The sequence below is a fragment of the Physeter macrocephalus genome, chromosome 12 (assembly GCF_002837175.3).
Source record: "Physeter macrocephalus isolate SW-GA chromosome 12, ASM283717v5, whole genome shotgun sequence".
Classification (NCBI taxonomy): domain Eukaryota; kingdom Metazoa; phylum Chordata; class Mammalia; order Artiodactyla; family Physeteridae; genus Physeter; species Physeter macrocephalus.
In genome coordinates, this window is record NC_041225.1 from 47,001,797 (window position 1) to 47,028,995 (window position 27,199).

Below are 27,199 nucleotides of genomic sequence, written 5' to 3' on the forward strand. Positions count from 1 at the left end.
CTCATTGCAGTGGCTTCTCTAGTTGCAGAGCACAGGCTCTAGGCGTAAGGGCTTCAGTAGTTGTGGCACGCAGGGTCAGTAGTTGCAGCTCGCAGGCTCTAGAGTACAGGCTCAGTAGTTGTGGCGCACGGGCTTAGTTGCTCCGCGGCATGTGGGATCTTCCCGGACCAGGGCTTGAACCCGTGTCGCCTGCATTGGCAGGCGGATTCTTTACTTACTATTTTTTAAAATTTTATTTATTTATTTATTTTTGGCTGAACTGGGTCTCTGTTGCTGTGCGTGGGCTTTCTCTAGTTGTCGTGAGCGGGGGCTACTCTTCGTTGGGGTGCGCGGGCTTCTCATTGCGGTGGCTTCTCTTGTTGTGGAGCATGGGCTCTAGGTGCATGGGCTTCAGTAGTTGTGGCACATGGGCTCAGTAGTTGTGGCTCACGGGCTCTAGAGTGTAGGCTCAGTAGTTGTGGCTCACGGGCTTAGTTGTTCTACGGCATGTGGGATCTTCCCGGCCCAGGGCTGGAACCCGTGTCCCCTGCATTGGCAGGCAGATTCTTAACCACTGCGCCACCAGGGTAGTCCCTCAATATCTTGTAATAACCTATAACCTGAATTTAGATGGGCTTCAGTAGTTGTGGCACATGGGCTCAGTAGTTGTGGCTCACGGGCTCTAGAGTGTAGGCTCGGTAGTTGTGGCTCACGGGCTTAGTTGTTCTACGGCATGTGGGATCTTCCCGGACCAGGGCTGGAACCCGTGTCCCCTGCATTGGCAGGCAGATTCTTAACCACTGCGCCACCAGGGTAGTCCCTCAATATCTTGTAATAACCTATAACCTGAATTTAGAAGGGAAAACTCAACAACACTGCCGAATGATAGCCCAGTTTCACAGGGTAGCTTCCTTGACTTTATAATGAGCAGTATTTCCATTCATCATTATTATGGTGACTCATTTTCTCATCTAATAAATGATGGCTCTTTCATTTCCTTCATAAACGATGATGAATTTGTTTCAGTATCATCATCAGTACTTATTCTTTTTTTTTTTTTTTTTTTTTTTTGCGGTACGCAGTCCTCTCACTGTTGTGGCCTCTCCCGTTTGCGGAGCACAGGCTCCGGATGCACAGGCTCAGTGGCCATGGCTCACGGGCCCAGCCTCTCCGTGGCATGTGGGATCTTCCCGGACCGGGGCACGAACACGTGTCCCCTGCATCGGCAGGCGGATTCTCAACCACTGCGCCACCAGGGAAGCCCAGTGCTTATTCTTGTAAAAATCTGTTCAGCAATTCGAAAGGAAGCATATTCTGCTGGAACATACGATCCTCCAAACTCCAGAACTCCACACTCCAGAGGCCCTCCTTTGGACATGCTCCGCAGGCGGATTCTTAACCACTGCGCCACCAGGGAAGTCCCCACATCAAAGTTTTGAAAGCTGCTGCTAAGCTATATAACCTTAGGCAAGTTAGTTACTTAACTTCTCCAAGCCTTAGTTTGTTTGTCTGTAAAACAGGGATGATAATAGGTCTTATCTTCCTGGGCTACTACACGGATCAAATGAGTCAAGACATGTAAAGCCCTCAGAAAAGTGTCTGGCACCTAGTAAGCCCTCAATACCTGCTTCCTGTCATTACTATTACCACCATTATTGTCATCATCTTCATTGTCATTATTTGGCCCACCGCATTCTTGTTTGCTCACAGATTTGATTTTTTTAATTAAGCAAAGCCAGGTTTATTGGTTACTGTAGGAAGGGAGACCATACCCTTGACAGAGTCTTAGTAGCATCTCCCAGATCGTTTTTCATTGATGACATTTCGGGGTTTCTGCTTCTTAAGGCTGGAAAAGATGGTATACTAAGCCACTTCTAAATCATGTAGCAGGATGGATTTATTTTTAGGAAAGTTTCTAATGGCATCCACAGTGTTTGAATTAAAGCTTACTTTTGATCTCAGAGTTTGGCACATCCTTGCCCCTGCCTTAAAAGTCAGGTTGCATCTTACTCTGGGGCTAAAAGTTCTGTCTACTAACAACAGCAACATATCAAGTTGTTTAAAGTCATTTCTTTAAAAGTTGTCACTTGTTATGAATTACCCTCATATTTAAACCTTCCTTTAAAAAATGAAAACAATGGGGACTTCCTTGGTGGTCCTGTGGTTAAGACTCCGTGCTTCCACCACAGGGGGCGTGGGTTCGATCCCTGGTCCAGGAACTAAGATCCCGCATCCGTGTGGCTGGGAAAAAAAAAAAAAAAAAAGAAGAACACAATGTAGAAATAGAGTTCTCTCAACTAGTGTTGGTTGAGTGATGGTGATTCTAATTAAATCGGGTGAAATCTTGGAGGTACCATGCTAGTATGTTTGGAACTAGAGTACCACATACCATGTTTGGTAACTTGTCAGTTCGCAAGTAGAACTGAGAGCAGCACCATTCCTATTAACCCTTTCTTCTCTGAATACTTCAGAGTATTCAGAGTGGGTTATAACTGTTAATTAAGCCTCAAAACATCTCTGTGACACGGATAATTACACTAGTCATTCCTACATTTTAGATGGGCACATTACAGGAGGAAGAGGTTAAGTGAAGCTAATTCTTCCAGTTAGGCTGATTCAGCAGCAAAACCACTCAGGGAATGTTTAAGCGTTGCAATCTAAATAGTTCTGGGGGCTTCCCTGGTGGCGCAGTGGTTGAGAATCTGCCTGCCAATGTAGGGGACACGGGTTTGAGCCCTGGTCTGGGAAGATCCCACATGCCGCAGAGCAACTGGGCCCGTGAGCCACAACTACTGAGCCTGCGCGTCTGGAGCCTGTGCTCCACAACAAGAGAGGCCACAATAGCGAGAGGCCCACGCACCATGATGAAGAGTGGCCCCTGCTCGCCGCGACTGGAGAAAGCCCTCGCACAGAAACGAAGACCCAACGCAGCCAAAAATAAAGAAAGAAAGAAAGAAAAATAAAAAGCAGCACCAGGCTGCTTTCCAGGAAAAATAAAAAATAAAAAATAAATAAATAAATAGTTCTGCAACTGGTTTCCTTAAGTATAACATTTAAAACTGAGTTGTAATAGTATTGGAAATCCTAGCCACATCAATCAGACAAGAAAAAGAAATAAAACATATCCAAATTGGAAGGGAAGTGGTAAAATTGTCATTCTTTGCAGATGACATGACATTCTAAATAGAAAAACCTAAAGACTCCACATAAAAACTGTTAGAACTAATAAATGAATTCATCAAGGTAGCAGGACACAAGATTAATATACAGAAAAGTGTTGCATTTCTTTACGCTAACAATGAAATATCAGAAAGAGAAAGTTAAAAAACAATACCATTTAAAATCACTGCAGGGCTTCCCTGGTGGCGCAGTGGTTGGGAGCCCACCTGCCGACGCGGTGGGCACGGGTTCGTGCCCCGGTCTGGGAGGATCCCACGTGCCGCGGAGCGGCTGGGCCCGTGAGTCGTGGCCACTGGGCCTGTGCGTCCGGAGCCTGTGCTCAGCAACGGGAGAGGCCACGGCAGTGAGAGGCCCGTGTACCACACAAAAAAATAAAAATAAAAATAAAAAAATAATAAAATCACTGCAAAAAAACAAACAAGCAAACAAAAAACCTAGGAATAAACCTAACCAAGGAGGTGAAAGACATATGATGAAAACTATAAAATATTGATACAGGAAACTGAAGATGATTCAAAGAAATGGAAAGATATCCCATGCTCATGGATTAGAAGAATTGATATTGTAAAAATGGCCATACTGCCCAAAACAATCAACAGATTTAATGCAATCCCTATCAAACTATCCATAATATTTTTCACAGAACTAGAAAAAACAATCCTAAAATTTATATGGAACCACAAAAGACCCAGAATTGCCAAAGCAATCCTGAGGAAAAAGAACAAAGCTGGAGGCATAACCCTCCAGGCTTCAGACAATACTACAAAGCTACAGTAAGTAAGATGTTATGGAAAAAGCCAAAAGAACTTTTTGGCCAACCCAATAATACAATGGAATATTACTCAGCCACAAAAAAATAATGAACTATTGCCGTTTGCAGCAACATGGATGGACCTAGAGAATATCATACTATTTGAAGTAAGTCAGACAGAGGTAAACAAATATTACATGATATCACTTTTATGTGGAATCTAAAAACTAATACAAATGAACCTATATATAAAACAGAAATATTATATATCACTTTTATGTAAAATCTAAAAAACAATACAAATGAATCTATATACAAAACAGAAACAGACTCAAAGATGTAGAAAACAAACCTATGGTTACCAAAGGTGGGGGGCGGATAAACGCAGAGTATGTAATTAACAAACTACTATACATAAAATAGATAAGCAACAAGGATTTACTGTACAACACAGGGAACAATATTCAATATCTTATAATAACCTATAATGGGAAATAATCTGAAAAATATATGTATATAACTGAATCACTTTACTATACACCTGAAACTAACACAATATTATAAATCAACTATACTTCAATTAAAAAAGATAAAATAGAGTTGTTGAGAAACGAATACATTTTTGCAAAAGCAAAAATTGAGTCTAACCTGGTGAAGAAAAAAGGAAGGTATACCCTGGGTTTAGCCAGGGCTTAACTACTCTGACTTCCTTTATGTCCAGTCTCCCAGTGCTGGACCTCTCCCCTTCTAATCAATATGGATTCTTGTCCCTTCCTCTCATTTCCACTCACCAGTAAACTGTGACCCTACACTACCCACTGGTCTGCAGTGGAGGGAATAGCCTGAGTTACTGACGGCAGGAATGGTTCAAACAGCTTGCTGAGAGTGAGCCATGCCTACCAGACCCACAGCGCTCCACTTGGCTCTCCCCCATTTCACTCACGTGCTGGTTTCTGCTAAACATAGCCCAGTTCCCAGGTCACCAGCTGGCAAAGCTCTGAACTATTTTTAGCTAGGTCCAGGGCTCAGGGCACTAAATCTGGATAGGAAGCTGAGATACCACCCTAGCTTTTAAAAATAATAACTTATATTTTTCTCTCATTACGATTTATCATGACTTCATTTTAGACTTTCCGGAAAATATAGCTGAGGAAAAGGTGAGAACATTTAAAACACATAGCACAAAAAAGAAAATTAAAATTTTCTTTAATTTTAGGGTAATACTCTTCATTGAGGTGCTGTATCTATATCTATCTATATATATAGTAAAGCATACTAATCTTAAATACACATTTTGATATACTGTGTAAGTATATACTTGTTTAACCCAAACCTAGATCATCATATGGATATTCCAACACCCCAGAAAGTTCTCATTTGTCCTTTCCAGTCAATATCCTTATGCCCCAGAGGTAAATCCTATCCTTACTTTTACCACTTTTGATTCGTTCTGTTTTTGATTTTAATATAAATGGAATCATATGGTATATACTTTGGCAGCACCGCATGCAGGATCCTAGTTCCCTGACCAGGGATTGAACCCGTGCCTCCTCAGTGGAAGCTCAGGGCCCTAACCACTGGACTACCAGGGAATTCCCTAGTATATACTTTTTATCTTTTCCTTTTTTCACTCATTATGTCTGTGAGATTCATGCATGTTGTCACATGTAGCAGTAGATTGTTGTTTCGTCTGTTTTTGCTGTATAAAATTCCACCATGTGAATACACTACAATTTATCACTTCTCCTGTTGAAGGATATTTAGTTTGTTTCCAAATTTTGGTTATTAAAAATAAAACTGTCATGAACATTTTGTTTGTGTCTTATTAGTGACCACACGCACCCATTTCTGGTGGGTATATACCTAGGAGTGGAACTGCTAAGTCATAGGGTAGCCTTAGATCTGGCTTTTATAAATGTGCCAGTTTTCCAAACCAATTCCACCAAATTTACATTCCCAAGAGCAACATGTGAGAGTTCCAAAACATACCTTCACTTGATAATTTCAAATATTTTAACTTTTAACTATTCTAAAGAGTATGAGTTGGGAACTTCCCTGGTGGCGCAGTGGTTAAGAATCTGCCTGCCAATGCAGGGGACACGGGTTTGAGCCCTGGTCCAGGAAGATCCCACATGCCGCAGAACAACTAAGCCTGTGCGTGTGCCACAACTACTGAGCCTGCACTCTAGAGCCCGCAAGCCACAACTACTGAGCCCACGTGCCACAACTACTAAAGCTCGCAGGCCTAGAGCCCATGCTCCACAACAAGAGAAGCCACCGCAATGAGAAGCCTGCTCCCAGCAATGAAGAGCAGCCCCCGCTCGCCACAACTAGAGAAAGCTCGCGCGCAGCAACAAAGACCCAACACAGCCAAAAGTAAATAAATAAATAAATAAAATTAATAAAGAGTATGAGCTGGTATCTCATTGTGGTTTTCATTTGCATTTCCCTGGTGACTAATGATGTTGAGTACTTTTTCAGACACTTACTGCACATTTGGACAATCTTTTCTATGAAATGCTTCTTCAAATCTTTTGCCCATTTAAAAAATCGGGTTGTTTGCCTTTCTTCTTATTGGTTTATAGGATTTGAGTTATTTGTTGGACCCTCAGATTCCTCATCTATAAAAAGAATAAGGACCATGACATTAATGTTCTTCCAAGCTCCAAGAGTCTACTATTTTACTCAATGGATGCTTTTGGTAGAGACAAAATAGATGAGTTCAAATAAACAAAACACATCAGAACACAAAATATATACTTAAAGGAAAACACAGAATGAAGAAAATACATGTGCTCAATATATATAAATAGGATCTTCCCATCCAAAATATATTGATAAAAATTGATATAAATATATAGATCTAAATATGTATGGTCAATATCCAACTGTATTCCATAAGTAATTAAGGAAAATGAACCAGAAGTTTGCACATCTGATTATAAATGTAGTAAATCACTATCTGGAAAAATGGAAAGGTCTTGTTAAAAATGCAAATTAAGGGCTTCCCCAGTGGCACAGTGGTTAAGAACCTGCTTGCCAATGCAGTGGACCCGGGTTCGAGCCCTGGTCCGGGAAGATCTCACATGTCACGGAGCAACTAAGCCCGGGCGCCACACTACTGAGCCCGCATGCTGCAACTACCAAAGCCCGCACGCCTAGAACCCGTGCTTTGCAATGAGATAAGCCACTGCAATGAGAAGCCCATGCACCACAACGAAGAGCAGCCCCCACTCGCCACAACTAGAGAAAGCCCGCGCGCAGCAACGAAGACCCAACACAGCCAAAAATAAATAAACTAAATTAAAAGAGAAAAAATTAAGTAAAAGGAGGAATAATGTCTTTAAAAGGAGATTTACTTATGCCTTTGTTCAACAAACATTTGAAAGACTAGATCTCTAGTCTCTTTCTTCAAGGAACTCAAACTCAGGGAGATAAGATGTAATAATTATAGGCAATGTTTCTGGAGGGCTTCCTACGTAGGAGGTACTATTTAAGTGCTTTAGATATATTAACTCTTTTTTTAAAATAAATTTATTTATTTTATTTACTTTTATTTTTGGCTGCATTGGGTCTTCGTTGCTGCATGCAGGCTTTCTCTAGTTGCGGCGAGCGGGGGCTACTCTTGGTTGCTGTGCGAGGGCTTCTCATTGCGGTGGCTTCTCTTGCTGCGGAGCATGGGCTCTAAGCATGCAGGCTTCAGTGGTTGTGGCCCATGGGCTTAGTTGCTCCATGGCATGTGGGATCTTCCCGGACCAGGGCTCAAACCTGTGTCCCCTGTGTTGGCAGGCAGGTTCTTAACCACTGCGCCATCAGGGAAGCCCAGATGTATTAACTCTTAATACTCACGACAACCCTGTGAGGTGGATATTATTATTGTCCCTGAAGCACAACGATGAAATAACTTGCTCAAGGTCATGGCATTCCAGTTTAGGGAAGTATCATCATTTATTTAATTAATCCCTAATCATTAGGCCCAACTGATAAGTAACAGGGCTGGGATTAGGATGGAGGTTGGGTGGCTCCAGAGACTGAGCTCTGAACCCCTGCACCAAATACCTTGCTCTTTTTTTTTTTTTTTTTTTTTGTGGTACGCGGGCCTCTCACTGTTGTGGCCTCTCCCGTTGCGGAGCACAGGCTCCGGATGCACAGGCTCAGCGGCCATGGCTCACGGGCCCAGCCGCTCCGCGGCATGTGGGATCTTCCCGGACCGGGGCACGAACCCGTATCCCCTGCATCGGCAGGCGGACTCTCAACCACTGCGCCACCAGGGAAGCCCTACCTTGCTCTTTTTATACACAAATAATGGGAGATAAGTATCAGTAGGTACAAACTACCATGGGAGCACAAGGAATAAAACAGTAGACTTGTCAGGGGTGGAGGATGGAGGGTGGGGCCAAAGACAGGGGTAAATCAGGGAGCAGAGTTTACAGAAAAGTAGGCAGAGGCAACGTGGACTATGCAAGACCTGCTCAGGTGTTTACATTTTATACTGAAGATGATGTGGCCTGAAGGATATAAGAGTATAGGCTGGAGGATGGGAGGACCAGTTGGGAGGTTTCTAAAACTGTCCAAATGAAAGGAAAGGCACATCTGAACATAGGCAGAGCCAGTGAAGAGGAAGAAGAACCAAATGACCAGAGTGTGTACTCCACCAACACAGAGAAATGTGTGTATGGAATAAGCAGGCTGGGGGAGAGGGAATGGGGGCCAAAGAGCACAAAATGACATATAGAGTACTGATAACTTCTGAAAATGTGTAGGCACACATACTGAACTCCCAGGGTGCAAACAGAGGGAGAGAATGAACCCAGACTGACGGTTCAGCATGTCCTGAACTAGGTCCTCGATAAGTGTCACTTCATTTAGCGCTCCCAACTCTGCCAGGCAGTATCGTTCCTATTCTACTGGCAGGGATACTGAGAGCCCCAGAGTTTAGGTGAGCTGTCTGAGGGGCATGGCTTGTCTGTGATGGAGCCACCGTGTGTGCCCTGGATTGTATGACCCCAAGTTCCTGCTCTTGCGACCCTACCATGGAATCTTCCTCATTCTAGTAGAAAACTTCATGATCCATGACGTTTGGATCAGGGCAATGAGGGAGAAATTGAAACTAGGAAAACTAGTGTGTGGAAGACTAGCTTGGAATCATCACCCTCCTTCATCCCCCTGTAAATCCTGCACCGCCAACTTCTGTTAACCCCGTCTCCAAGACAGTTCTAGATGTTTCCACATTTCCATTCCCAATGTCATCACCGTAGGACAGCCTGGGTCAGCCCAATCCGGCCCAGGCTCATTTACTTGAATGGCATTGTATCCTGCTCTTTCTCTGATCAAACCTTTGAGAAGGAACTCTTCAAGACTTCCTAATGAAGTTGCTTCCTAAATGGTCTTCCTGTTCCCACTCCTGTTTTCCCCACCTTCTGAGGGATTAGGTCATGCCTCTGTTCTCAGCCCTCCATGGGCTCCCATCACACTCAATATAATCGTGTCCCCGGCATGGCTCACTCTCTTGGGACCTTCTCTGCTTCTGACTCCTTCTCTCAACCTCTCTGCCAAGGCTATTCTTCATCTATGTCAAGCATGTTTCCACCTTAGGGACTTTACACCGTATTTCTCTCTGCTAGAAATAATCACCCCTCACCAACCTACTCTGAGATATTTACATGGCCCTCACTCTCATTTTATTCAGATTGCTACTCATTATCACGTTCTCGGAGATCCTCCCTGACCACCCCTCTAAAAAAGCATTTTTCTTTATCCTCAACTTCTTATCCTGCTTTATGTTTCTTTATGACCCCTAGTATTACACAGGCACACATTCACATTTCGCCTCCTAGGAAAACAACTATTCTGCTTTGCCCAGGGGGGGTTCCTGGGCCAAGGCACTTTCAGTGTTAAAACCGCAGAAAGTTGGGACTTCCCTGGTGGTCCAGTGGTTAAGAATCTACCTTCCAATGCAGGGCATGTGGGTTCGATCCCTGGTCAGGGAACTAAGATCCCACATGCCACGAGGCTACTGAGCCCACACGTCACAACTAGAGAGAAACCTGCGCGCTGCAATGAAAGATCCCGCGTGCCGCAACCAAGACCTGACACAGCCCAAAATAAGTAAAAAAATAAATTAATTAAAAACAAATAATAAAATGTTAACCGCTCCCCCCGAAAAAACCCAGAAAACAGAAAGTCCCAGGCAAACTGGGATGGATTGATCACCCTACAGTTCCTCTACCAGAATACAAACTTGATGAGCAAAAACTTTATTTTGTTCTCGGCTGTATCCCCAGCACATAACACAGTGCCTGGCACAGAGTAGGTGTTCAATAGATAATCACTGAATGAGAATACATGAACAGTTTCCCGTTTCAAACAGCATCCGGTTTAAACTCTCCTGCCCAGCATTCCAGTTCCTCCTAGACTGCTCATCTTAATCACCCCACCCTATTTCCTACCACTCCCTGTGTACACCCTCTGCCCCAGGCATTCCAGGTTCCTTATACTTTTGCAAACTTCACCAGAAACAATCCCTTCACCCGAAGAGCCCTCCCCTGGCTCTCCTACCTGAGTGTCTCTTTGTTCTGTTTTGTTTTATCTTTTGAGAGCTATGCCAATGAAAAATGGAGGAGGGATGCATGGGTCCCTATCAGAATTCCCATGGGCATTGTCTCAAAATATATACTCCTCTACTCCTAATGATGAGAATTAGATAGGACTTCCTAAGAGGAGGAAGGGAAATCAAACATTGGTATTTTCCAAAAGTTCCCTAGATGATTCTGACAACACACAGACACTTTATGTGAAAGGCACTGATGTAAACCCCACAATGCTTCACAACCCAGCTCAAGCCCCCTCAGCTGCACCACTTGTATGATGGCCTTACCTGACCTCACTGTCCTCTCCCTCAGGAATTCTAAAAAGCTCAGGATCTGAACCACACTCCTAAGCACTACTCCTGCAGGCCTGGCATAAAATATGGACAAATCAGGGCTGCATAAGTGGGACTGTTGGCCTGGCCCGGGAGCTCTCTCAGGTGTGTGGGGCAGGCATTCCCCACCCTCCCCCTGGCTGTAGGTGTGAATGAACCCTCCTTCCCTCTCATTCAGGAAGTATCTGCCCTACTGAGAAATCACCCAGCTTCTGCCCACTCCCATGCTGCTTTGAGCAAGCTATCCCTGCCATCAAAGCAGATTACAGCCACTGCCAGGACCCACCCTTCTCCTCATTTCCCACTTCCTCTCACAGCAGTGTCCCAGAGCTGGTCCACCGAATCAGCCCCAATCTCTTAAGTTGCGATGCCTGTGGCTGTTCCAGCCAGGCCTCAGAAATCAGACCAACCTGGTGACTCAAGGCAAGTCGAAGGCTTTTGAGTCTTCATTCCCACATCTATGAAAGGGAAAATACTGACCTCACAGGATTTTTAGAGGGATTAAATGTGATAGTCAGTAAAAATTCCCAGCACATGGTACAGTTAGGAACCTCCTGCCAGAAGCCTTCTTTCTGACAAAGGAGCAATGCCTGTCACCTGGGCATTGGGACACTGGCTCTCCCAGCCAGTCTGGGTTCTGTCTTAACAGAAACATCACTACTAGAAGTATCCCAATGTCACTAGAGTTTGGGATTACTCAGTCTCATTCCCTGGGTGGTTTGTGCCAAACTGGAGAGGAGTCTGAGGGGCTTCTTTTTGGCAACTAGAAAGTCATTCTTTGAGCTGGTGGCACTGTTAAACCACATATGGGCAAAACAGAAAACTGCTGTGCTGATCGTTGACCAGACTGCCCTGGAAGACCAGAGGATGAAAAATAGGATAAGGATGCGGTGGGGGTAAAGGGTTCTAGGGATTCCTGTGCAGGAAAGAGAGGCAGATGAAAAGAGTAGGTTCTTGCACAGCATGATGGCTTTCAAGTCAAAATCAGAGGGGAGGGGAGGGATCTGGGCTAAGAATCATCAGGTCTAGATTCAAGTCCTAGTTTTGCTATTAAGTCAGTGCAATGTACCCTTCCTAGATCTCAACTTCCTCAACCACAAAGGAAGTGAGATCAAAAGTAATTGTATCTTTTCTCTTAAAAGTTTCCAGCACATACATGTTCACTCCCTTTTTTTCCTCCTGCCCTTACATTCCCTATCCTTTGGTTTGGAGCCAACTCCTTCCTGGCAACCAAAACTCCAGACACCATGAACTGTCCTCAGCCACCCGACCCCTGCCCGCCTTGTGAGATCAGAGGTTTCAGAGCCTACCTCACTCTCCATGCTGCCAGTCCAGGCTTTGTTTACCATTTGGGGCCCAGGTTTGCCTGTAAATTGGAACTAGAACTGCTTCATGCCTATTACTTCAGGTAGTGGAAAACACTGATAGATGTTTTCTGCCATACCAAATTGGAACCCTCAATGGCTTTTCCCATAAACTTTGTTATACGTAATTGGTGGTTAGACTCCATATTACCATGGATACTCTTCTACAGTTACATTAAGGATTAAATTGATTTTGCAGACGGATCTAGGATTTAACCACCACTTGTACCACAGTCTCTGTGGGAAAATATATTCTGTGTTCCAAACAATTGACCTTTTGGAGTTGATCCAGTTCCTAAGTTGGGGACAGCCTGTACAATATTATGTTACATTTTGGGTTCCATTTGTGTGTCCTAGAATCAAAGACTTGTTAGAGCTGGAAGAAACTTTGGAGATCATTAATGCAACTAATTTTGTAGGTAATGAAGCCAAGGTTCAAAAAGACAGAGAGATTTGTTTAAGGGTATTCAGCTACTTTGGTCTCCCACCTTCAAGCCAATGCTTTTCCCACTATCCAAATCATTTTGTGGTCATTTTCCCAAATAGCCATTAAACCACTTGAAAGTCGGGAAGATCATGTTTTCTTCAGTACAGAATCAAACATACTAAATATTTCATAAATACTGAAACAATTCATTATTCACTTTGCTTTGGAGGTCTATTCACTATAAGATGTCCTCAAATAACAAGTAACATTAGGGTATTTCAATTAAGAATGTATTTATAGTAGACTAGATTTGGTTTCAATCAAGATTTGAAAAACTGAAAAATATTCTATTTAACCAGTGTTTCCTATATAAAAGGGTCTATTAGGGTTGATGTCACTCCAATAAATATTTTTCACAGCTCACAGACACATCTGGTTTTAGTTTTAGGAGATACATGCCATTAATTTTAATGTGGTCTTAGGGGAGAGCCATTCATTTTATAATTACATTAAAAAACTTAATATCCCTTTGTTTGTTTTATTTACCAAAGCCAACTGAAACAGAGACTCATGAAACCATTCAGAAGCAAACCTTCTCCAATTGAAAAGGTGACAAACATAATTTCGATATACTATATGAGGAGAACCACCGTCATTAGAAACAAAACATTGAAACTTTTATTTGAAACAAACTTTCCCATTTGGTGTACTTTTCTTCACCAACAAACACATTGAGTTATTTCTTGAATATCTTTGAATGAGAAAGATAGGAGAGCACTGAAAGAGAAACAATCTCATATAGGTAGATGACATGGTTTTACTGTAACAAACTAGGGAGTGACCTAAATAGACAGCCCTGTAATCTAATTACGAGGGGAAAAAAAAAAAGAGCCACAGATCAACTCTTCAAAAATTAGTCATCCTTTGTGTTAGCTGCCCATCCAACTTTAATTGTCTTATAGTTAACAGTTATACAGTTAACTCCTTCAATTACTAAGCATTTATTTTATTTATTTTTTTATGGTATAAGAAAATGTATTTTCACAAGATATTAATTATGTAACAATAAAGCATTTAAATACAATACTTCAAAACATTCTGCACAAAGAAGTTACAGATCACATTTATTTAATAACAAAATGTCTAGTTCTTTAAGAAAATATTTTTTAAGTACTGCAATAAAAGTTTCCAACCAAAGAAAAAAAATTAAACAAATTATGGTACAAGACACCATAAAACTTATTAATGTAACAAATCAGGCAGAATTTTGTGCTAGAAACAGAATGGGGGATATCTAAATAAAACAAAAAATTCAGAAAATGGGTATTCATAAATTTCTGGCTAACTGAGGCTTAATGTTGTTAAAGACCGGGAGTCTTTAAGCATCAGACTTTGTTTATAAAAATAAAAAATTCCCCAAACATTAGCAACATACTACCTCAGCACAATTTTTTTTTCCCTTTACAATTCAGAATCCTGCTGTTCATTTGTCAAATATACGTCAGATTTTTTTTTTTTTTTTTTTTTTTTTTTTTTTTTTTTGTGGTACACGGGCCTCTCACTTTTCCCTATCTGAGAACTCCAGGTCTTTGTTTGTCTGTCTGTTTGTTTGCTTTTTTTTGTGGTACGCGGGCCTCTCACTGTTGTGGCCTCTCCCATTGCGGAGCACAGGCTCCGGATGCACAGGTTCACGGGCCATGGCTCATGGGCCCAGCTGCTCCGCGGCATGTGGGATCTTCCCGGACTGGGGCACGAACCCGTGTCCCCTGCATCGGCAGGCGAATTCTCAACCACTGCGCCACAGGGGAAGCCCCATTTGTCAAATATATGAACAATATCTAGTTACTTCATTAAACTTAACCAGTATTACCCTTTGGATACTGATTCTGTTGCATTATTTTTTTTTCCCAATGAACCTAGAGCCTATGCACACTTAGATAAAAACTGGACTTAGAAATACTTTATTCATGAATAATTCTACACATATTCAATGAAAGCCTACATTTCCAGGCCTAGAAAGAGCAAGACAGGCACCAGGCCTGCCTACAGAGAGCTTACCATCTAGAATACAGCAAGTCAAGCACTGGTTTTCAATCACTGCGAGCCTTCATTTCACCTTTCAAGATGTGCACAGATATTGATGTCCTCTCTAAGGGCAAACAAAATCTTCCCTTATGCATATCAGTCTTTAGATTCTCTACGGGGATTTTGAAATTTGTATGTTGACAAGGCCTGTGCTTTGCTTTGTCTGATTGCCTTCTGCTCCTTATAACAATGTCAAGTATTTTATTTTCCTTTCAGTTCTTCCCAACATAGCCTCTGCAGTTTTGTCTATCCAGTTTGGCCTTTTCTGTGACTGTCTGTTACAGCTTTCTGCTCCCCTTCATTTTTGTTTCTTTCCTTCTTACTAAAAGCCTGGTCATCTGGGCTTCCCCATCTGCCTTTCCTAGCTTCTTATTCATTCTAGTAATTAATCTTAACACTTCCTTAAATGTTGGGTCTTCAGTAAGCAGAATTAGTGAGCATTTCAGTTAGCATTTCCTTGAGCTCTGTTGTGAACATCAGATCTTCTTTACGACAATACTTTCTCCCCGAACGTTATTTAGAAATATTATCCTAATATTTTAGGATATTAGGATTTCTGTTTTAAAGGTTTTTTTAAAAAGATCAATAAAGGAACGCATAATTCAGCAACTGAGGCTTCTACTTTAGTCTCAAACTCTTTGGCATGGGATACCAATATTACACGTAAGGGGCTAGATCAAAAATTCAATTTTTGGCTATTTGAATTTTAAATTAAAATTGATAAGAACTCAAGAAGTTTGAAACTTTAAAACAGCTACATGATAAAAAGATAGTTATTCATTGATGTGATCCTTTATCATAAACGATATATAATGAAGAATTCAACTATTTTTGTGTCTGCCAAGTCAGATGCTATCAAGCAAACTGCCATGTATGGACTGATGATCTTTTTTATATTTTTAACTCAAAGACAAATAGGAAGATTCAGTAAATTTTAATTTTCCAAATGTTCTCAGAAAGAATGATCAGAAGCATCCTCCAGTTATAAGACACAGGTGGATAATCCATTTACCCCCAACGAACCACCTGTGTGTGCCCTGAGGTAGTAATGTGATCTTCTATGGTGATGACACCCTCAACAGAGAAGTGTCCCCTCTTCATGTGAAGAGTGTGAATAACAAGAAGGGACAGAGAGTCACCTTTCATTACTTCATCAACTATTGGTGTCTTCATAGGATTTCAAATGCCTGACTCCAATTTTACAACAATAACAATACCAATATTTATTCTGGAAGGGGATTTTATGTTCCAAGCAGCAGATATTAACAACTTCCGACACAATCTCTAGGAATTATTTGCAGTTCTGAACCGTGCTTTAGAAAAACATTTCCAGCAGTCTGTGCAGGATTTATTCCTATTCCATCACTGGTAATAACTGCACCTGTTGCTGCAGGAACTTTAAATTCTTCTGCTGTAAACTTTAAGACTGCTGTAAAAGATGTACTTTCGGGAACACTGAGTACTTTGTACAGCAGCTGCGGGTCCGACGTCAGTGTGATCGTAAAGGAAACCTTCGACATGGTGCAGCCAGTCCGGACAGAAACCCCACGCTAACCTAGGCATTTATTTTGTGATCATTTTATCTTGAAGCATATACCAGAGAGTTTCCTTAAGAGACAATGTTCCACTGAGAGAGACAGAGAGAGAGAGGTGGGGGTGTCAGAAGTGGGGGGAGGGGGAGGGTTTTGGCCAAGGGCAGAGGAAGAGGCATTTGATTATACCTGGCTTTATAATGGGGGGGCGGGGGGGGGGGGGGGGGGAGGGTTTTGGCCAAGGGCAGAGGAAGAGGCATTTGATTATACCTGGCTTTATAATTTGGGGGGCTAAAATGACTGAGGACATGCCTTATGGCTTAGCTGATCACTCTGGTGCTAGATTATTCTCTCATAAGTGTACTGAAATGAAACCAAAAGTAAATCCTAAGCAAAATTCTTGGCCCTGCCTGGGTGTATACCAGGTCTGGCTCTGTACTGACAGGGGTGGCCTCCTACTGATGCATGTGTCCTTGTCTGGTTTCTCAGTATCCTTGAATTAAGCTGACTACAAAAGTCTATGACATTTGATATACAGAATGGCTGCCCTCAAGGTATATCTAGTAAAATTTAGAACTTATTGCCATTTAAGAGTATTAAAGACTTGATTAAGAGGAATCATATTCATGGAAGGACAGCCTGATGAATGTTGATTCATTCATTTATAAGCTATCCTGGATTAGTCAAGGCAGCAAAGAGCTATATATCACTATCACAACCTTCACACTTTGCTACCTAAACCTATTCACTTTCACACCGTATTGGCTATTGGCCGATATCAAGAGGCATATAAAACATCCCTATGAAAGTCTGTGCTGTGTTTACTAAAAGGAATCATGAGGCTGCTGTTCACTGTGTTCCAAGTGCCTTCTTTGAGGACACTCCATAGGGACATCTCTCTGATCTCAGCACAGTGATAGTTGGATTCCTCGGAGCACTAGTCTGGCCCAGGTATTTCCTGTCAGTAAGTACAAATAAAATCATGATTTTATTAAGACCCTAAATCATGATTCCCCAAGTTCTTTACAATCAGGAAGTCCAATTTCTCTCCACAGACATTTCTGGAATTACCCAAGGATATTAACATGCATGTTATGCCTCTCTAAGCCCAGTGGTATGCTGGTAAATGTTTAACAATCAGCTTTCTGGTGGAAAAAGCTGATAGATTTGTAACATGTGCTAATTTTCCTTGGTGTAAATAGTCCTCTCACTATGGCCAATATAATATCACTGAAGGTAGAGGTGGAAAGAGATGCATAGCAGCATTTCATTATATAGTATTTCCACCATACAGATACAGTACATGTTAACAACCTTTAGACTATACATAATAGTAAAATGTAGCAACATAAATAGAACGTGATGAGTCTTGAGCAATAATTACCTTTGTTTTTGTTACATTTATTTGTAAGTCTACATAATTTACTTTTAAAATAATGACTCTGTTTAACAACTGGCTTGCAAAATTCCCTGAAAGTTTAACAATTGGCTCTCATGAGCCAGTGTAAGCTGGCTCCCACACACCAATATCTAAAGCCAAACTGGGTTGGGAGTCTAGCTAATAGTTTGCCCTTTAGTCTGCTGGATTAACAATCCTGGTCTCATCAGGAGCAGGACCTTAGCCTATCCTTTTCCTAAGTCTTGCCACATGTCCAGAAAGAGAGGGAGGCAGTTTCCCACATGCAATCAGAATCACTCCCTGCCAGTCCCCGGCTCTAAAATGATCCCAATTTTACAAAATGGGTATACATCTATCTATCTATTCCCTGCTTTTAGAAAGTTCGCTGTATGCAACTTTGCTTTTATGAAAGGCCTACGTATCTTTTTCCGCTAACCAAAAGAAATCCAAAGAGGATTTTCATTTTTACAAAAAAAGGCGAAAAGTAAAAATAGTGTTTAGCATTAGTTCTGCAGCAAGCCATTACAGGGGAAATGCACACATCAAGCACCGCCAAGTTACTTCTCTAGGAACTATACTCAGCACCTCAGCATCAGGTTGCCATAACTCTGAACTGTGTCTGTGAGCATCTGTGCTTTATCTCGATTTATTTTGTGCACCTGTTAGCAAGATGTGTCCTAGGGTAACTGCTTCTTTGCTTTGTGACATTTCGGCTTATGAAAAGTTTCATAAGAATGCTCTACTTTCAGATAGGGGAACTACACCATATATATGTCTATATAAATAAATATATTCATAATATCATTATATTATATATGATATAAAATATATAAATATATATTCAGAAATGAAACAGAAAAGTGGTTATCTATGGCTGGTGAAATTATAGGTGATTTTTATATATATATATATTTTTTCCAATTTCCTTCAATAAATACGTTTTATTCTGGAGGGGCAAAAAAAGGCTGCTTTAATGGCAACTCTGACTTGAACTGATATGAGGCAAAATGCAGTCTTTATTTACCTTACATGACATGGATATTCAAATGATTTTCTTTAAAAAAAAAATTAATGCTTCAGTTTATAGTGAGCTGCCCCAGAAGCTGCTGGGGTGTTAAGTAATACATAGTACATGCACTAAACTTCAAAATCTGAAGACGTCTGATTCTGAATTCTTATATAACATTTTTGGAGGGGGATCCCACAGGAAAGTTGGTTGGGCCCCTAGAGAGAGAGAGATCTTTCATTTATATAATAGCCCCTTCTTACCCAGGATTCTAAGGCACTAGAAAACCTGGTGGGGTGGGGGTGAAGGGGCATCTCCATCTGCAGGCAGTACCAGACGGTACTCAGAACCACCCTGTGAGCTCTTCTGACTCCCAGAACTCTGTTGAGACCGGCCTCTCTCTGCCCTCCTCCACTTGGGGTGATTTTCTCTAAGATGCTCACTTTCTCTCTGTGCAATCCAGTTTCCTTTCGGTGTCCCTTGTCCCTTAAATATACCTGCATATATATAAACCCTAATTGAGGACAGGGTTCAAAGTTCTTTCTCACGGGGTTCACGGGCCGCATGAAAATTGGAGGATAAGAAGACACCTATTTAAGTGTTCTAAACATTCTGTTACTCTTTTAGAGGCTCATGGAAGAGATTTGAGAAAGTGGCATCCAACTCCACAAGCTGGTCTATTCAAGTCCCAGTTCCAGCTCAGCCAGAACACTTACTCCACTTGCTACTGATTGGTTGCAATTTTCCTTGGTTGCTAGAAAGCTTAGAATCATATTTGTGACTTATCCCTAGCAAACCATAGGACCCTACACATGCATTTTACATACAATACTGCTGGTTTTATCTTATCTTTCCCACTCTCGGTTTTCTTTTGTGCTTTTTCTCTGTACATATTTTTAATTTATCCTACTTCATGTATTTACATAAGTCACTTTAAATCCCTTCTTCTGGAATAAAGCAGGGTATAAATAAATGGTCATTAACAAAAGAGTTTGATGAGAATCCATTTCTTCACCTCTAAAGGCCCTAAGATGAACTGGTGGCAGTAAGAGTCTATGAAAACTACTCCAGACAGGATCACCATTATAGCTTGTCACCTGTTCTGTGTTCACCACCAATCCACAAGCTAAATCTTGAAATGGAGAGAAAGCTAGAAAAAAAGGGATCAGGAAATCCTATCTCTGTAAGTCATCTGAACCATCATAAAGCACTTGATTGGACAATGCTTTTTCCCCAAAAAAGCTATGATTTCTGTTCTCGACATTTATGTTGTAACACATGCATATTTAAGCATCTCAGTTCACATACACTATGAGGGAGTATATCACAATTGTTGAGTGCAGACTCTGGCACTAGATGCCTGGGTCTGAATCCCAGATCTGCCATTTACTTGAGGCTAGGTATTTAACCATCCTGTGCTTCAGTAAATTCCATCTAGGGCTTCCCTGGTGGCGCAGTGGTTGAGAGTCCGCCTGCCGATGCAGGGGACACGGGTTCGTGCCCCGGTCCGGGATGATCCCACGTGCCGCGGAGCGGCTGGGCCCGTGAGCCGTGTCCGCTGGGCCTGAGCGTCCGGAGCCTGTGCACCGCAATGGGAGAGGCCGCGGCGGTGAGAGGCCCGCGTACCACAAAAAGAAAAACAAAAAACAAACAAACAAACAAAAAAACCAGTGCCAGAGCACATACAAGGATCTCAAAAATGTTAGTTATTATTAGTGATATGTGAGTGGAAGAAGCACTGCCTTGAGCTTGAGACAGCATCTTGTTTGTGAGTTTCTGGACAAACACCTGAGGAATGAGTGAAGACTTTTGGTCTGACCACTTCTGAGAACAGGCCAAAAACTCTGGCTTACCTACATCCTTTGCGTGGCTACTCTCCCCCCTGCTTTTCTAGAGGCAGAATTCTGTGGTGGAAAGAAGAGGTGGGCAACCAACCTTCCTGAGCCTCCGCGTTTCGTCCCTCTCTTCTACATACCAGATACGGTGGGAGCTGCAGGCACAAAGATAAATTGGGTTTACCGTGTAGGAGCTCACGGTCGAGTGCAGGAGATAAATGCAAAAACAATTACAAGGTAGGATGATTAAGCAATATATAATGAAGGTATTTTTCTTGTTGTTGTTCAAAATGCACTGTGGAAAAGCATTATCCACAGAATGGAAGATTTAAGATATGTGAAAGCGCTCTATAGAAGGCAGACAACGGTACCCATGTAAAATATTACTGCTGACCCTCTCAGGGCCCACTTTAACTTATTTCATCCAGGGACACTTGGGCAACCAACTTTGTGGAACCGTAGGGTATAAAACCCCTTACGAGCAACGTCAAACTGTTCAGCAGAGTAACCCCTTCTTGCTTTCCAAACGTGTAAACCCAGTTTCAAACATGGGTAACGCAGTCCGCGTTTCCCGCTTACCGGGAACGAGGAACTGCTTGCAAAACCAGGGACTGAAACCAAGAAAAGTAAAGCAAGGCAGAAAGACCACAACCACGTCTGCTGAGCGCCCCGAGCCCGGGCAGCTGGAAACGCGGAAGGTAAGCGCTGCCTACGCACGCTCTGCGTAATGGGAGCTTCCCCAGCGCAGCAAACCCTAGGAGCCTCAGGGGCGCCGCCTGCGCAGCCGCGAAGATTCGGCGCAGTGAAAGTGGCGAGAGAGGGCGACGCACCTGCGCGAAGGCGGTGGCGCGGCGGCGGCGGCGGCGGCGGGAGAACCGAGTCCAGTGCGATTGCGCGGAGGCCGGAGGCGAGGCGGGGCCGTGAAGGAGTGCGCCGTGCGCCTGCGCGGAGGGCTGCGTGGCGCGGTGGCGGGGAAGGGCGGTGTGAAGTGAGTGGCGCTGCGGGAGGGGCCGTCGGCGGCGCTGGTGAGCTTTGCGGAGTTGGGCGGTGCCGAGGAGGAGGAGGAGGAGGAGGAGGAGGTGGGGGCTGGGTCTGACTCGGCCAGGTGTTTGGGGGCTCCACTTGTTTATTTATTTATTTCTCGTGGGTGCCTCCGAGTGTGTGCGCGCTCCACTGCTTGGTGGGAAGGGGGTGGGGGGAGGGCCCGGGGGAAGGGGGAGTTGGAACCGGGGTCGAAACGCCGCGTGACTTGTAGGTGAGGGAACGCCGAGCGGTCGCCGCAGCGTCCGCCGTCGAGAAGCCCTTGTTCCCGCTGCTGGGAAGGAGCGTCTGGTGCCGACAAGATGGCGGACGGGGAGCTGAACGTGGATAGTCTCATCACCCGATTGCTGGAGGGTGAGTCGGGGCCCGGCCGGCCGCGGGGAGGGGGCGCCTCCCTCACCCCTCCGCCGCCGGAGCCCGAGGGGACCCCCCCCTTCCCGCCCCGAGGTGGCCGCCGAGGAGGGGGCGAAGAAGCTGGTGCGCCGGGGGGAGCGGCCCCTGGGAACACGGCCGAGGGGAGGCCGGGCGTCAGGGGCTGTCCCCGCGGGCAAGTAGTGCCCCCGCGGACCTTTGGGGACCCGCACGGCGGCGCGCAGGCGGGTGTGCCGGATGACCCTTCGCGAGGAGGGTGCCGGGTTGCCTGCTCCGGGGCATTGTACGCCCGTGGAACGTGTATTTCTTCTCTGTTCTCTTTGTGCCTTGCTCTTGGATGCCTCCGCTTCTTGTTACCGGAGTGAATTTAAAAAAAATCTTCTCTTTGAGACGACTGTTTGATCTGTTTGGCATTTTTACATGATGCTACGGGACAAACTCTATTCAAGGAGAAGATAACGTGAGCGGGAGTTGAGTCCCGCCCATGTATTATTTAGCCTTAAAGCATAGTAAGCCAAAAGTCTTTGACCGAGCTGAAGATGCACGCAAGAAATATGTAGACACGTTTGCTGAAGGGATTGGTTTTCGGGTTTGAGAATTTTAGCAGGTTTGAGCAGGATTTAATTTCTGCACAAACTTAGAAAAGGTCGATTGTAAAGCCTCTCGTGTTTAAAAGATATTTACAGGTCTTCGCAGCTTTTGAAGTTTCTGGGCCCTTCTGTTTTTAATTGGATAGTTTTATGTCAGGGTCGGGGATTGAGGGAAAGGAAAGAGATGGAGAGGCCAGGATATTATTCAAAGTCAGTCTCTGTCTTCTGCCAGTGAATCCCTTTAACCTAAAATTTGCGTCATCACTAGCTGCTTTGTGAGTGTGTAGGAAAGAAATTACGCCATTAAAAAAAATTATTGTTCTCTCTGTCAGAAACCGTGGAAGGATTACATATCCATTGTTACTGGTTTTCAAATTTCCTGAAGATAATTGTTTGCCACAGTGAAACAGTATGTACTTATATTTGGAAAATCATCACAGAAGATTGTGTGATTGGGGGGCGGAAGGGAGGGCGCTAGTTCCTTTTTTCAGCCAAAGTGTCGGTATTTTATCAGTTCTCTGTGTACCCGTTGTGTAACAAACTACAGTATACTTGCTCCAGATGTGAAAGCCTTCCAGCAGTCTAAGACTGAGTCTCTTAAGACTGAATAAGAAGCAAAGTTTTACCAGGAACTCTTGTTTGCCTTTTCCTTTACTATCAAGTTATTCTTGGGAGGCCCCCTGGTGCCTGCAGTGTTCACTGTTTAAGACTTTGTGGACTCTAACAGATGTGAACATCTTACTGGGTCTGTGAGACATTTGCTTTGAAAAAGTGTATGTATTTTTTGTAGTTACGCACTGTTGGAAGAGGGAAGTGTAGCTATTTTAAAATTTTAATATCTTGTTAACTTTGGGGGAAGTTTATCCTCACCATGAACTTGGCTTGTAAATTTAAATATTTAAAAATCTGATGCTTGTATCTCAACTTTATTTTTATCTTACATAAACTTATATATTTATATACTGTATAGGCATAAAACACAGCAGACTTATGTGTTTTTAAATCTTTGATATGGGATCTTTTAAGTCAGATGCACCTTTTTAAGATTATAGAGAATTAAGCAACTTCACTAGTGGATTGTTCAAGGTTGTTAGAGAAAAGATATGGTGAGGAAAATAGGCTAAGTGATTCTGTTTGTTTCTGTGAATTCAAATTACATACGTGTTCGGTTCTGGTTTTGGATGATCATTTTCCAGACTTTTTCCCCTTTTAAATTAGCAAGCATTTATTGACCTGCTTTGTGCCAGTCACCAGGAATCCAAACATAAGACACAGTCTCCTCACTCAGGGAACTTCCAATCTAAACAAGTGACTTTCAGACTTTTTCAGCCTGCTCTCTGACAGTAAGAGTATCATTACTCGCTTCTTAATCCCGGGAAGTATGTTTAGTTTTGACCGTGCCTCCCTGGGATTCTTAAATTCTCTTCTTCTCCTTCCCTTTTCCAAAATCTAGACCTGTCCAAAGACATCCAAACAGACTTGGATTTTCTAATAAGTAATTGTTTTTAATCTTCAAATAAGAATTCTTTTGTCTGCCTTCATTTTCAGTGATGTTACATGCTAATTAAATTAACTCAAATTCAAGTAAAGCTGCTTAGCAGAATAGCTATAGTTAGGTTTTTTGCTTGTTTGTTTTTAGTATTAAATGGAAGTAGTATTGTACAAGGGAGGGGAAATCAGCAGGACTTGATCTCATTTTAAAATGATGACTGTAGTTCCATAACGTATTCTTGATTTTTTTATTACATCAGATTGCCAGTCAGCTGTAACCCTTTTAGTAACTTTTATTACCAATCAGCTATAACACTTTTAGTAATTTTATGAGTTTCTTTGTGTTTTTTAGGTGGCCAAATGATGTTCATTTCCAAAGTGCCTTTTACGTTTAAATTTTTTGTTATTATTTAATGCAAAACAGTATACTAATTTATTGTTTGGATAGTGCATGTTCCTTCAGTATTTTTTCTTGAGTTAAGTTTTACTTACCACAAAGCCAAAGATGCCTGCCACTCTATTCCCCTTTAGTGATCCTGCTACCACATTCTTGTAGTTTATCATAGTGCTTTTGACTGGTTGTTGAAATTGAAGCTAGTTCCTATGGGTATCCTGGAAAATCCAGTAAAAGCTTTTTACTTTGATCAGCAGTTCCCAAAGGAGTTAGGATGGCAGTGGGAGTATAGAGAAATCACTTGGGGAGCTTTATTCAGACTATAAATATTGAATTTATTTTGGAGGACTTGAAAAAAGTTGAGTAGAATCTGCTTGTTTGGGAAGAGGGTTGTGTGGAAAACTGCTACCCGATGGTTGAGATTGTGCCAGCTCTGTTCCCAGCCACAGACTGTTCACAACAGTTTTATTGAGATACAATTCACATACCATACAGTTTCACCTATTCGAAGTGTATAATTGAGTGGTTTTTAGTTGTGCAACCATCAGTCACCACAATCAACTTTAGAAAGTTTTCACCACCACCACCCTCAAACACAACCTTGTTCTCACTAGCCAACAAATCCCTTTTCCCTTCCCCACTCCTCCCAGCACTAGGCTACCCCTGAGCTACTTTCTGTCTATAGATTTTGGCTGTTCTGGACATTTCATCTGAATGAAATCATACATTATGTGGTCTCTTGTGGTTGGCTTCTTTTAACGTTTTGAAAGTTCATCTATGTTGTAGCATGTGTCAGTATTTCATTCCTTTTACAGCCGAATAATATTTCATTGCATGAATATACCACATTTCATTTGTCCATTTATCACTTGATGGACATTTGAGTTGTTTCCCCTTTTTGGCTATTGTGCATAATACTGCTATGACTGTTCATGCACAAGTGTTTGTGTGGGCATATGTTTTCATTTCCCTTGGGTATATAGCTGGGAGTGAAATTGCTAGGTCAAATGGTAACTCTGTTTAACTTTTTGAGGAACTGCCAGACTGTTTAAAGCCTCTTTTCTGATTAAATTGTTTAATTATGACCCAGTAGTCTAAAGATTAGGCAGTTTGAAGGAAGTGCTAGTTGATCTTGGCAACCTCAACTTCTGCAGGGATAGTGTTGTTGTGTAGACCCAAGGCCTGGTCTGTTAAAAAAGAGCAGGTTGAGGAATAGGGGAGATGGTCTGAGGGATACTTTCTTCTCTGGCTTCTTTTTAGAAGAGAAGCTAGAGAAGGCATAAAGATGCTACATTGTTCAGAGATTCAGGGATTAGATTGGTTGCTTGCTTGCTTGGTTTTCCTGTCCGTTAGTTCCAGCAGGTGAGGGAAATTTTGACAGTTTGAAGAAGTAGTCCAGAGTATTTTTATTTTATTCGAAAATACAGAGCTGGAGCTTTTCTGGTGGAATGTCTAAACCAAGATTAGGATTTATTGGGATTTAGAAATCTATTTACATTTGAGTCTAGAGACAGGATTATATTAAGATTTAGGATTAGTGAGGAAGATAGTAAATTTTATCAAGTAGGTTTTTTTCATCTGATGTCTTATCCACATTTATCGTTTAACAGAGTATCCATTCCAATAGTATACGTTCTCAAACAACTCTAACAGGTAAAATAACGTCAGTGTTAAGAATGTCAAGAGGGCTTCCCTGCTGGCGCAGTGGTTGAGAGTCCGCCTGCCGATGCAGGAGACACGGGTTCGTGCCCCGGTCCTGGAAGATCCCATATGCCGCGGAGTGGCTGGGCCTGCTTGTCCGGAGCCTGTGCTCCGCGATGGGAGAAGCCACAACAGAGAGAGGCCCACGTACTGCAAAAAAAAAAAAAGAATGTCAAGATATTTAGAAATAATTAAAATCTCAGTTTCAGAAACAACCTTGATCCTGGAAATCCTGGGCTATAGGGATGCAAGAAGAAATGGTTTGTAAATGTCAGTAGGCTTAGCAGTGGTGTGGTGGTGGAGGATAGGGATTCCCAGTTCAATCTTCTAGGATTTAATTTTGAGTGAATACAAATTTATACTCTCAGGCAGCGATCACTGCTCCTCTAGCAGCTGTTAAGTAGCCATTTCAAGGCTTATTCTTTCTGGGAAAATAGAGGATCAGTCAAGATAGGAAGCAGAAAGAGATTAAGGTTACAACTCTTCTTTCTTTTTGTAAACCCTCCACCTTCCCCCAAGATTGAATATCATTACCTTTCAAGTCTTGGTTATTGGTAGGTGAAATGTAGTTTTTTTTTTTTTACACCTCATTTTCTGAAATACACTGTACCTCAGAGATTTTCCATCTTTAAGATAAAATGAAAATGCTTTCATGGAAATTAAGTCTTTATTCCACAATTAGAAGTAGGGGACTAAAATTGCAGAAACTCATTCTGAAGTTAAGTAAGTACAAATAACTAGTAGCCAGTCTTTTCCTAGTTTAATGGAGGAATTCAGTTCCTGGTCTAGGTGGGTACTTGTCATGCAGTAGAAAAAGTAGTAAAAGGACAGGGACAATTATCCTTTAATCTGCCTACCCACTATTCATGTGCATAGCAAAGTGATTTGTGAGGACATACTTAACCTTCCTAATAGTCACTGACCTCAGGGCTCTCCCTTCCCAAATTTACCGGCATCTGTGCAAAGACAAATAGTGGTATTTATGTTACGCGTAATCTGATGGGAATGTTGCCTATAGGTCTTGATATATGCTGGCACTGTGTAATTTGGAGGTTTTGACACAGTTTATTTCCCCATAAAGGAATTTAATCCTTAGAATGTTCATCACACTATGCCTGAGTTCCCATCTA

The 27,199-nt window shown here is 42.5% G+C and overlaps 2 protein-coding genes and 1 long non-coding RNA gene across 3 annotated transcripts in view; 1 reads left to right on the top strand and 2 right to left on the bottom strand.

Moving 5' to 3' along the window:
* Positions 1-618: 618 nt before the first annotated feature.
* Positions 619-21,188, bottom strand: LOC114487332 (uncharacterized). The gene is made up of 3 exons (XR_008618786.1): positions 21,060-21,188; positions 20,499-20,635; positions 619-2,220 (listed from the first exon to the last, which is right to left on the bottom strand). It is a non-coding gene; the product is annotated as an uncharacterized lncRNA (long non-coding RNA).
* Positions 15,805-16,254, bottom strand: LOC102992709 (ubiquitin-fold modifier 1-like). Its single transcript, XM_055088856.1, has one exon. The coding sequence runs from the start codon at positions 16,226-16,228 to the stop codon at positions 15,971-15,973; it is 258 nt and encodes an 85-aa protein (XP_054944831.1). The 5' UTR covers positions 16,229-16,254; the 3' UTR covers positions 15,805-15,970.
* Positions 21,189-21,403: 215 nt separating the features above from the next.
* PPP1CB (protein phosphatase 1 catalytic subunit beta) overlaps positions 21,404-27,199 on the top strand; it is a 37,790-nt gene continuing 31,994 nt past the window's right edge. Inside the window, exons 1-2 of the mRNA XM_024118629.3 lie at positions 21,404-21,505; positions 21,736-21,875. Of these exons, the coding sequence (XP_023974397.1) occupies positions 21,824-21,875 (52 nt within the window). The 5' untranslated portion in view covers positions 21,404-21,505; positions 21,736-21,823. The remainder of the gene's footprint in view (positions 21,506-21,735; positions 21,876-27,199) is intronic.